General features: G+C 41.3%; 2 protein-coding genes across 3 annotated transcripts; one reads left to right on the top strand and one right to left on the bottom strand.

Moving 5' to 3' along the window:
* Positions 1-3,188: 3,188 nt before the first annotated feature.
* Positions 3,189-4,823, top strand: ugt5e1 (UDP glucuronosyltransferase 5 family, polypeptide E1; the record flags this gene model as incomplete). Its single annotated transcript, XM_080853238.1, has 1 exon — positions 3,189-4,823. The coding sequence occupies one exon, from the start codon at positions 3,189-3,191 to the stop codon at positions 4,821-4,823; it is 1,635 nt and encodes a 544-aa protein (XP_080709364.1).
* Positions 4,824-5,066: 243 nt separating this feature from the next.
* On the bottom strand, positions 5,067-12,637 carry dedd (death effector domain containing). Of its 2 annotated transcripts, none has more exons than XM_080854407.1 (5): positions 12,492-12,637; positions 10,520-11,250; positions 10,011-10,121; positions 9,294-9,431; positions 5,067-8,259 (listed from the first exon to the last, which is right to left on the bottom strand). In XM_080854407.1, the coding sequence occupies exons 2-5, from the start codon at positions 11,103-11,105 to the stop codon at positions 7,850-7,852; spliced, it is 1,245 nt and encodes a 414-aa protein (XP_080710533.1). In that variant the 5' UTR covers positions 11,106-11,250; positions 12,492-12,637; the 3' UTR covers positions 5,067-7,849. The 2 variants fall into 2 exon arrangements, with proteins under 2 accessions (XP_080710533.1, XP_080710534.1); XM_080854408.1 differs by having other exon boundaries at positions 10,017-10,121.
* Between the last annotated feature and the right edge of the window lie 42 nt (positions 12,638-12,679).

The raw sequence follows: 12,679 nt of genomic DNA, 5'->3' as shown, positions 1-12,679 counted from the left end.
TGAGAATGTAGCCCACTTCCACAAGAACATGTTTGTCAGGTTGTGGGTATGATATGTGAATTCAAGGATAGACAGGACATCTAAACAAAAGTTCCTTGTTGAAATCAGGAATGCATAACCTTGTTTATGGGCCAGGGGATTCCTATACACTAATGGAGCAATGCCCCCATCAGTTACTTATTAACTATCTGTATGATGTTGCAACTGAGGGGATTGTACTTGAACAATAATGCTCTTTTTAAGTAACCCGAACCCAAGTGCAAAAGGCTTACCCAGTGTGGAATGCATTGGAAATAATCCACTCCACATAATCAGTTTCTGTGGACTGCCTCTGAACAGAACACATGCTTCAGATCAAGCCCACCCCTTTTTTCCTGCTATATAAACACATAAAGGAAGTAAAGGTCTGGTTCAAAGTTCATTACTTTTCCCTTTGGAAACATATTGCAACAACTGAGCAGAGAGGGAATCCATTTGATGGACAAACTTCTGACTTAAATTGTCAGCGAGACACGCTCTACTTCTCTGGAGGCTGGCCCAGGTTTGGCAAAGTGAGCCGACAACAGATCTGCAGCAGTTGCATAAGACCCAGGTACAGCGTCTACATTCTTTTACTCTTCTGAGTTAAATCCAAGGTGGACATGGTTTTTCTTCTTTTAAGATCGAGGTCAGTTTAAAAAGATTCACCGTCGGAGGTCAGTAATAAAAAAGGTAAGAGTTGTCAGAGATTTATGGATGCTGTATTGGATTGTCACTATTTGTGAGCCTTCAACAATGTGTACATAATACAGTACTAATTTACTGATTGTGTAGCCATAAGTTGTTTGTATTATTTTGTGAATGATTAACAGCGCAGGGTTAATATTCCTCAACCTTTTTGAGAGTAATCCTTTGAAAATGGTAATCTTGGGCAGCTCTGCATGCAAGTCTGACATAACATTTGGTGTTTCCAGCATTGGCTTGGTAGCACATTTACTCTCCATACCTGTGTTCATCATTGTGTGGATGAGAAAACTGCAAGTTCAATCAACAAGTCTGTTGACTTCACTTGGTGCATTGCTTGCCTTCATTGTTCTCTTATCCAGGGTTTTCAAAGACTGGACTTTTGCAAAGCTTAGTAGTTCTGTTAGAAAATCAGAAGCTGAGTAAGAAAATTCCCTGGCACAAGCTGTTCTTAAAAACCTTAATAATGCTGACAGAAATTAAAATACATCTCTGTATGATAAAATGTCTCGGACTATCTTTATGAAAACAAGCAAAATGTATACAATTCAATTATATATCATGGAGCACATTGCTGAAAAACAAACATAAAAATGGCCTCTCAGACAGTAAAAAATGACAGCTTGTATGGTAACATATCCAAAATCATATTTGATCCTTATAATGTCCTGGCAACATATTTCATGTTTATTTAAAGATATTCTAAATAAAAATACATTTTAACTAAACATTGACAGCATTAAACCTCAGTATTGCATATCATCTCCCTAATACAGAGATCCGTCTAAGACAGGGGTTTTCAAAGTGGGTGCCGCGGCTGGACAACCATGCTAAACTTAATGGGACACATGTGCCCGTCTTTGACTGCAGAGTTTGTTAACGGGAGGAGGGATAAGGGACAGTGCAACACCTGAGGCAAAGGCTGTCAGTTGAACAGGACCTCCGTGTTGCACTGTCAACAATCCCTCCTTGCATTAACAAACTATGCAGTCAGAGACAGGCACATGTGTCCCACTAAGTTGATAAGTTGTCTGAAGGTTTGTTCCATCCTGCTATGTTTTGTTACTGCCAGCTAATTTCTCGATTATTACCCATACGTTTTGGCTGTGATATAGTTGTGAGAGGGACAGACGTTGTCTGTTCATATTCTGTTCACTATTTATTCAAAAGTTCTATTACATTAGTTGAATTAAAGAGAGTGGTTAATTTGAATATAACAAAACTGAGATAAACCTCACCTTCTTAATGTAATGCCTTTAATAAAAGCAGTTATAGCCTATTCAACACATCACAAGGTTAAATCAAATGGCCTAAAGTACAAATATGACATAAAAAATAGGGGTGCCGTGGATGGAGAGAGATATGTTTAGAGGTGCCGTGAGCCAGAAAAGTTTGGGAACCACTGGTCTAAGAGATTAGCACATGACTATTGTTATTCTATTAGTTGCCATCATTGCCCCAGACAGCACGTCAAGGCTTGTGTAGGGCTGCATTCACCAGGGATGAACACAAGGAAGCCATGAGAACCAACATACCACCAGGCAGCGACCACATGTAAGTCAGCTGAGCCTAAGGTGGCCATCTCAAAGGCAGATGGGACATATCTAGATCTATCTACATGTCTAGTGAAAATGCCAGATTCACCCATAAACTTGTATCAAGCTGTTGGTACGAACGATTTGAGCAATCGTCTGCTACAGAAAACTTGTAGTTCTCTCTTGCTGCCATGACCTGACCAATGAAGTTGACACAAAGGTTCATTTCGAGCTAATTGGGCAGTGAAGCATACAAAAAGGCTTTAACGTAATCTTCAGTTTGGTGTCAGTGTCAGTCAACTGAAGGACTTTACATTTCATGGTAAATGGATATGTGGAAAGTTAAGTAAGGTTTTATTGTAATTTCTGCATAGGAATGTGCCATTCATACAGGGGTAAAAATGTATATATGAATGTTTTATATGGATGACAAAGAGTTACTGGTGGAAGGTATATGTGTCAAGTAACACTTGACTATACTTAACAAACTATATTTACCAGATTAATGCATGTGTGCCAAACCACATTGGGTATTTAAAATTTTGCATGACATTGGGGAATACAATAATGTCTTTTACTAAATAGTACTTTCTAAGCAGTTATGAAAAATAATGTTTCTAGGTTAATATAATAGGCCTAATTTTTTAAGTAATCCTTGGTAATGATTCTAGTAAATGGTACTAGCTCTTTTGAAGAATAAAAACGTAATCCTTTTTATAAGCCTCTAAGGGCACACTGAACAGGTTTCATAAGGCCGTGTTCATCATCTGGTCATTTGAGGAACAAAATTAAAAAATGAAAGTACACTTAACTAAATAATGCCTCTGTAGATTTATGCGTCATGCTATTACTTAGTAATTACTCATACTAATGATAAAATAATGCTCAGCCTGCTCACCGATCATCTCCTTTTTCTCCATTAGACGAGCCATGCTGCTGAGCAGAACTCTGACCAGCCTCGACCGATGTTGGGTTTACACCACTCTGGTATGCCTGCTCATGAGTCTACCAGCACAGTCCGACGCTGGCAAGATCCTCGTGTATCCCGTGGAAGGCAGCCACTGGCTGAACATGAACATTCTCCTGCGTGAGTTACACAATCGTGGACACAAGCTAACTGTGGTGCGCTCGTCTACTAGTTGGTACATCCCGGAACAAGCGGCCCACTACACGGCCATCACTATTCCCACCTCACACGCGAGCAACCTGGAGGACCCAGAATATATGGCCTCCTTCTTGAAAAGGAACATTGAAATACGCAGTGGCGACGCTTCCATTTTGTCCTTCATTGCTCTTCAGCAGGAGACTTTGACCTTGCTGATGGAGGCTCACAAGGCCTCTGCGGATATGGTTCGGGACATCCTCCAAAACAAAGACCTGATGAAGTCACTTAAGAGCACAGGCTATGACATAATGTTGACAGATCCCGGATTTGCAGGGGGAGTTGTGTTGGGGCGCTATCTAGAGCTGCCCATGGTATTCAATGTCCGTTGGATAACAAACTCTGAAGGTCACTTTGCAATTGCTCCCTCTCCACTATCTTACATCCCCACCCTCGGTTCTCAGGTCTCAGACAAAATGAGCTTTGTACATAAGCTGAAAAACTTCTTGCATTATGGAATAGGTCAGTATATTGACCACGGCATCACAAGGCCCCTCTACCAGGGGGTCATCAGTGAGTTTATCGATCCAGACACCAACATCTACTCTTTGATTCAGGGAGCAGACCTGTGGCTAATGCGAGTTGACTTTGTCTTCGAATTTCCACGTCCCACAATGCCAAACGTGGTCTACATGGGAGGTTTTCAGTGTAAACCCTCCAAGTCTCTACCTCCAGAGTTGGAAGAGTTTATGCAGAGTTCAGGGGAGCATGGGGTGGTTGTAATGTCCTTAGGTACTCTACTCGGAAGCCTTATACCAGAAATCTCAGAAGTCATCGCAGCAGCCTTTGCGAGACTGCCGCAGAAAGTTGTCTGGAGGCATCTTGGTGAGAAGCCCTCTACTTTGGGCAACAACACACTAGTGGTGGACTGGCTGCCACAGAATGACTTGTTAGGTCACCCCAAAACTCAAGCCTTTGTCACTCATGGAGGTACCAATGGGATCTACGAGGCAATCTACCACGGAGTCCCAATTCTTGGGCTGCCTCTGATCTTTGACCAGTTTGACAACATGATTCGCCTGACATCCAGAGGGGTGGCTAAAGTACTAGAGGTGACAGCCTTGGATGTGGACATCCTGACACAAGCTCTACAAGAAATCCTGGATAAAAAGAAACCATACAGGGAGAACATGCGCAGACTGTCAGTGCTGCACCATGACCAGCCGATGAAGCCCATGGATACTGCCATCTTCTGGCTGGAGTTTGTAATGCGGCACAAGGGGGCTGCACACCTGCGCACAGAGTCCTACAAGCTGCCATGGTACGCCTATTACAACGTGGATGTGCTGGCGTTTCTTCTTGGCTTTGTCACTGTAATTGTTTTGCTGTTTGTGATGACCTTCAAGGCCCTGTGTAAAGCAGTGTGTCGGCAAAAACAGACAAAAAAAGACAAAGTCCAGTAGCTCCATTTTAAATGAAACAAACAATCAGGGTTTCTTTTCTCAAAATGTTGTTGGATTTGTATTTTGCCAATTTCCCACAAAATTTGGGGGTTTGAGAGAGACGAGACAAAAATAAAATAAAACAATGAGACCTATAGATCATCAAATTAAAAAGAATCATACAATAACGTTGAAGTGATGAACTTATTTTCTTAACTGCTTGTTTTATTGATTTGTACGGACATTGAATGCATCAGTCTACTATTATGTATGTAAATATTCACTGAACACAATCTCTTTCTTGGTCAACACAAATAAGAATTTTCAAAAATCAAATAGTCATAAAGCAACATAAGGCGAATGCTGCTCAACATCTCCTACGTTTCGGAATGACGTATATGACTATGCATGGATCCTAAAGGTGAACATATGCAACAATAAAAAATAAAGTGCTCCCTTCCGACCTCTTCTAGTAAGTTGACAGTTCACTTTTCAACATGTCAGTCCAAATTATTTTCTCTTGGAAAAGAAAAGTATAAAAATGTTAGAAACAACTAGAATTTTTTTAAACCTACAGAGAACACAGTTTGTTATGTTTCATGTTTTTTTTTTTTTTTTGCCTCTGTGGGGTATGTGGGGGATCAACATCATACACATGCAAGTTATAAAGATAGACACTCGAACACAATCGATAGAACATATAACCTATATAATAGATACCAGATTGTAACATTTTGTTAATTCCATTAGGAAAACATAAAAAGTCCTTTTTTTGTCTTTGTATGGTGAAGTTTTCAGTAATGCTGCCTTGTGGCCTTGAGTCACCAAAAGCCATGAACCAAGAGACCCTTGACATTGGATACTAGTTCCCAGTCTTTCTCTTCTTTCAGATTCTTTTTTCGACAAGTACTTAACGAGCAACTGTTAGGAAATCGAAAAGCAACTCAAAAAATGCTGGGGGGGGGGGGGGAAGACACCATTCATCAATCCTAGTTAAGAGAACAGCTTTGGTATTTTCCAGTGCATCTTGTCTCTGAAATTTCACAAACGATTCTTGCCATTTTAGTTGAGTATGGGTAAACATGAAAAACCTGTGCACCTGTTTGTCGATTACACAAGCTGGGCACAATTATGGGGGTCAAAGAAATGCAAAGAAACTAAACACAAGATAAAATGAAACAAAATCCCCACACATGTGATATGGTCACCTCCAAAGATTGCTATAATTTGGGAGATTATCCAGATGATAAAGACTTTTTCGGGGAGTGAGGAAAATGTGACCACATAGAAGTGTCCAGTATCTTTTCCAAGAGCTCATGGGACTGCAATAGACAAAAAAAAAAAAAAAAAGGAATCTTTCAGGTACATCACACGATAGCGTAGAGTATGTGGGTAGTGAGAAGAACAAACACAATCGGAGCAACCTCCTAAAGCACGCTATTCCAACCAGAACAATAAAACCAATGCTCACTGTGACACCAGGGACTGCCCAAGGAAGCTGCTCATGTAAGAACCCCAGGACCACCTGAAGTACCTCCAGTGGCAAACTCCTGCCGTCAGAACAATTCCACTAACGCAGTATTATTCAGAATGTCTAAGCATCAGTTGTGGTTTGAGATCTTGGATGTTGGCATGTGAATCAATCATGAGGATTATTTATGTATTTATAACAGATAGGCCTGTTTAGATTAATCATTTATTTGTGTATAATAACTGTGACTGTTTAGGAAAATGCATGTGACAAAGAACTTTCTTCCTGACGGAAAATCTATAAATAAAGTGGACATGCCTTGAAACTGATACTGTCCATTCAAAAAGAAAACAAAGAAAAGACTGAATTAAAAGATGTACAATGAGGTTGGATTTGGTCCAAATAAAAACTGTCCTTCAAAACTGACCTTCAAGTGTGTGCCTCTTGTGTCACCGAGTCCACATCTTTCGTTCCATTTCTTTTAACCATTAACAATAATGTTACTGCCACACAGGCGTAATCAGCCATCTCCAGTGCTTGTTTACAGTATTCCCTTCACCATAAAATGATAGTTTAAATTTTAAGGAACTGGTGCCATTTGCTTTTTATCCCCCATCTAGCTTACCTTGTTTGCTTGCTGACAGTGATTGTTCAAAATGGCTTTCGGGTACTAGAAGGCTTAAATTGTCAATATGCTCCAAGTCAATTCTTTCTGCTATCAACTTAAGTACACATTAACTACCCCAAAATGGAAATTAAATAATGAGGATTCATTGCATTTAACTGGTTAACTGTTAAACTTGATGGGGAATAATAGCCTCTAGCTGGTGTGAAGGCATTAGTTACTCAACTTACAAACCCACTGTTCTGAACACTGAACCTTCAGTATTTCTGACATACCCTCTTGACAGATTATGTCCTTCCAAATTTTCCTTAAACAAAAATGACCTAAGCCTGCTTCAAATTATAACTTGCTCTGGGTATGTACTGGACTTTATACAAATATTGACCATGTAACTATTTATGAGAATATACACTTTAGATATAAACCCATTTGAAGATGGTGGTAAAAACTTATTTCTGTATACAAAATCCCAAATATTGTGGCCAGTTCTTCTCTGGAGCAAGCAATTAGACAGGAACATCACCATCTCATTTCTCAACAAATTCACTTCGAGAACAGCTGCAAAAGCAAACGACTGGGGGCGTACACGTGAATATGTGTAATAAGAATGTTTCATAATTTAGGTTACGAAAGAAAATATTATCACACTGAACTAGATAAAGAAAGCCAAAAACTAAATGTCTCCATTGCCATTCATTATCCCTCAAAATGACTTCTTCCACGTGTCTTTAAAATAACTCATAGCATAGTGGCACCTGGCATTCAATACTTCAGTCATTGGTTGCACTGCGTTTCATACCACACACATACCTTTCCTTCAGCGTGCAAAAGAAGCTCCAAACCCTCCCTCTTCATCTATGAAGTCAATATTCTCACTCCCTTCACTAGAATCCCCCGCTTACCAACTTTGCTCTCATTCCTACCACAACAGAAACATTCTGTAAAATGGCACTATGATGTAGTCTCTCTGCTCCCACTGGCTCCGGCTGCAGCGCTGCCAGCCATGAGGTTCCGCAGCAGCTTGCGCCGCCCGGCCTGATAGTCCTCCTCGTCCACGTTGACGAGGAGCTTGATGGCCTCATGGCCCACGGCCTGCTTGAGTGAGTCCGTGATGAAGACGCCTTTGAGGGCCTCCAGCAGGGAGCCGTTGATGTAGTCCCGCCAGAAGGCGTCCAGGTAGGTCAGCTCGGAGAACTTGATGTCACAGATGATGGAACCCAAGTCACGCGACTTGAGGATGGTGTTGGCCTGGTTGAAACGCTCAAACTGGCGCTCCAGCGCCTCCTGCTTGTTGGAAAAGACATTGCCCTGGAGGGCTGACTCATGCTGGCAGTATTCAGCACGCACACGGAGACGTATATCTAGAGTGTTCAGAGAGGGGGGGGATGGGGTGACAAACAGATGGGTGAACAAAATCATCTTCATAATTATTCATACAATTTACAGTTACTTACAGAGGTATAGAAATACTCAAATTACAATATTCAAAAAATGAATGATGATATTGCAACGTGGCATTGAAATTATATATATATATATATATATATACAGTACACACACACACTGCCTCCCATAAGTATTCACCACATTGGATGTTTTACCCTTTTATTGCTTTTATTAATCAATCATGGTAAATATAAGTTGGCTTTTTTGACACAAAAAAAACACACAAAAACGCTCTTTAATGTCAAAATCTGATTTCTACAAAGTTATGTCAATTTAATAAAAATATGTAATAAAAAAGTAGTGTTACCATAAGTATTCACCCCCTTTCAAGTGACTGACCTAATTCAACAGAGGTCAAGCTAAATGGTGCTAGAAGTCTCACAATTAGTGAAATGGGGATCAGTGTGCAGTAAATGTGTCTCAAGTGATTGTAGTATAAGGACACCTGTGTCTGTAAGGTCTATTCACTGGTCAGAATTCAGTAATCAGTTTTCCTGGCTACCGTTACACCATGAAGACCAAAGATCACTCCAAACAACTCAGAAAAGAGGTTATTGAAAAGTCAGTGGAACGATACAAAAAAAATTCAAGGCACTAAACATCCCCTGGAATTCTGTTAAATCCATCATCAAAAAATGGAAGGAATATGGCACATGTGTAAATCTGGCTAGAGCAGGCCGTCCTCACAAACTGAGTGACCATGCAAGAAGATGACTAGTGAGAGAAGCCACCAAGACACCTATGACTACTCTGAAGGAGTTAAAAGCTTCAGCAGCTGAGATGAGACATAAAACAACTTTTGCCCGTATTCTTCACCAATCAAAGCTTTATGGAAGACAGCCGCTGTTGAAAAAAAGCTCCACTGGAAAATTGCCTCATGTAACTTTTAGCACTCCTAAGATTACTTATACTTTAACTTGGTCATCCAATAGCTAGTCTGTATTCTCACCACATGTCTGCTTCTCCCTGCAGTCTGCGCTGGAGTGGGCCCTCTTCCTCTTGCGACTGGGGACCGAGGAGCCTGGTTTGGCACGTGGGGGACACACCCGGGGCCCCGAGGGTGAGCAGCATATCAGAGGCTGGGGACCTGAAGACAGAGAACACAGTTGCAGCCGGGATTTGCTTGTCAGTTTTGTTAATGCATTGACTGAAGTTGTGGTCTTCAGTTTATCCTCTGGATTGGGCATTTAAAGATTATTTGGGTGTTGTTGGGGTTATTGGGGGATGTCTTATCCACGCAGTCTGCATAGTAAATACAAAAGAATAACACTGCAGTGATAGATCAGAGGTGATCCAATCTCACAGACTGAGATTGATTAGTGTAAACTTAGAAATAGTATGCACTACTTTCTGATGGAGGTAAGCAGTAGAGAGGCATTGCAACGTAACTGTTAAACAGCAGTTCTGAAATAGTAGCTCCTCTGGCACATCAAAGTCACGGTTCTGGTCAATGTCAAGTTCAACAAATACTGGCAAGCTAAACTCTCTACAATATCTTTCGAATAATCTAAACCTGACTTGGAATAGGAACAGGAAATGCAGGCTAGTTGATAAAAACATTTAGGCTAACAAATTCAATTTGACTGTGTCTGTTGCAATTACCAATGATAATCCAGCAATTAACATGCAAGCTAGGATGCAGAAAGAGGGAGTAAAAATAGCCCACCCAGACCTGTTCTTCTGTGCGATGTGCCGTCTCTGTTCTCCCCTGTGCCTCTGGGGGATACATAACGCACTGACGTCTCCTCCAAATACTTATCCACTGGATCTGGACAAACTGCATACACAAAAACACAAATTCAGAGTCCTCACACAGATTCATAACTATGATAGGCACCCAAAGAGGACATTAACGTTATCTCTGATGATTGGTTGTAATATAGACATGCTAGATTTAGTCTAATAAATAATCATAACTTATAAATGTAAAATATTTGAGACCTGTAATAAATCACAGAATACACCCAGTTGCTAACAATACATCTACTGATGCGCAAACTTGGACACATCATCAGTGTTGTTTCCTGATGATGTGTCCAAGTTTGCGCATCAGTAGATGTATTGGGTGTATTCTGTGATTTATTACAGGTCTCAAATCTTGACAGTTATAATTAACATATGAGTAGGCTTTGAAACATATTTCAAACAGCCTCTCCTCACGGCAGATGCCCTCACCTGTCTGTCTTTTTCTGAGCGTGACGTAGGGCAGCAGGTCGTGCCGGGTGATGATGCGGAGCAGCTGAAGTACGTGTCTGAAGTTGGTCTCGTCGCACCGGCCCTGCCGCTCTAGAGCCAGCAAGAAGTCCCGTCCGTTGCGGATGCCACCGCGTTCATACTCGTCGATGACGTCCACGAAAAGAAATGACAGCACGCGCACATCGCGGTTCGTGAGCTGCGCCCCGACAATGTCGAACATGCGGTGCAACGAGTACAGGCCGTAGGCATTGTCCACGGCCTCCTCAGGCCAGGGTTCATAACGTCCAGACGTGGGTCTCCTTGACGAAGCAGATGTGCTACAGGAGGCAGAGGCTGCCCTGTTTAGGGCCACCGTGCTTGGGCTGAGGGCTGAGGAAGACATGCCTCCCATGGCTCCTCTGCGCACCGTGGATGCAGTTACACTGTTGTTACTACTGCTGCCGCCACTGCTGCTATGGGATGAGTCCAGCTGGTTGGGCTGTGTGTGAGGCCTACCTTGATGGGTGGAGGAGTTCTGTGGTACAAGCAAGGGAGGGCTGACATTCTCATTCTGATGTGAAGTCATCACTCTGCACCCAGGGGTGGTGGACAGGGAAGGGGGGATGGCAAAATCCCTGTCAACAACTTGAAGGTGAAGTCCAACTTGAGGTTCAAGTTACTTTAACTTTAACTCTCCCAACACTTGACCAGCACTCACCTCCTTCGTTTTTCTATAAGGAAAAACAGGTACACGTGGAACTTGAAAATGTGAAAGAAGTTCACAAAACATCTACTTTGGAATTGTATTAAAACAGTGGCTATTAGCAATTATACTGACATAACGTCATGGCATTCACAATGTCATTTGGAGGCCCAACCTCAAAATCATAACAGACATCAACATTTGTATAGTCTTATACCGAAGTGTTAAGACAAATGGCTAAGAATGCACCAACATGATCGTCTTAGTAACAAAAGATAAAAGGGTAACAGGGTACATTTCTTAAGGTAGCTCAAAACACGATAGCTAGCAGGCAACGAGATACCTGGATAAAGATGATTCAATGTGATCCTAAAACTAAAAACACTCAAAGAACAAATATAACTGGATAGATTAGTTGAAAGGAGGCCACTGACTGGTGTAGCCCAGACATATCAAGAAAGGACACCCAAGACATCTCTTAAACACAACAGTTGAGTAATACTGGATGTTGCTACATCTCACGAACAACCAAACGCTAGCTGCCAACCAACCAGAACTAACAGGATCGCTAGTTGTCTAGATAACTCAATGCATAATCTGGAAAGTCCTATTGTATCTGTTTGAAAACTATCTTTGGCTTAACCAACGTTTTCTAACTTAACAACCTGGCGACACAAGTACTAACGTTAGATAAAATACCGCTATCGATAGCTAGCTACCAAACATAATGACACCGTAGTAGGCTAGCTAGCTAATGAAAAGGAGTGTGCCGAAAACATGGCTTCATCTAACTTCAAACAACACTTCAACATTTCCCAACCATATGGATATAAAGAGGCAAGCGATAGTTACTGTTACCATGCTAACACTACACTGGCTAACGGTTGTTCACCTAACCAAGTTGACTAGATAACGTTAGCTATGGTACTATCGATAGCAACTTGCACTAATAAGTTAATCAAAACACAAAGCTGACGTTACACTTAGCATGTCTCCTAACAAAGGAAATCTTCATAATTTCAAATGTATTTACCAACAGTAAAATGCATATTAAAAGTAATAACCAAGCCTAGTGTATTTACTATACAATGTTGTACATTTAACGATGACTGCTTTCCAACTAGCTCACGATATGCTTGTGATATCGTTGGCTAGCTAGCAAGCTTGCAGAATCTATTAGCTAGCATTGTCAGACAGAGCTAACCTACTTGGCTTGGTTGGTAATGACAACTGGATATCGTTAGCAGCTGTTTATATCTGTTTCCTCACCTTTGTGATTTCATTTATCTTCTGTTGACTGCCAGTATTTTGAAGCTTGAACTCGGAACTTTGAAGAAGTCGGTTACCCCTGTCTTAAAACATTGGAAAGTTCGATTTTTTTCTCTCGTTTCCAGAGGCTAACCAGATACATGCCCATTTTTGTTTCACAGCTAAAATGAAGGCATATCCGGGAGACC

Source organism: Sprattus sprattus, assembly GCF_963457725.1.
Source record: "Sprattus sprattus genome assembly, chromosome: 16".
Classification (NCBI taxonomy): domain Eukaryota; kingdom Metazoa; phylum Chordata; class Actinopteri; order Clupeiformes; family Clupeidae; genus Sprattus; species Sprattus sprattus.
The sequence above is the reverse complement of the archived record's forward strand: the minus strand, read 5'-3'. Positions and strand labels throughout refer to the sequence as shown.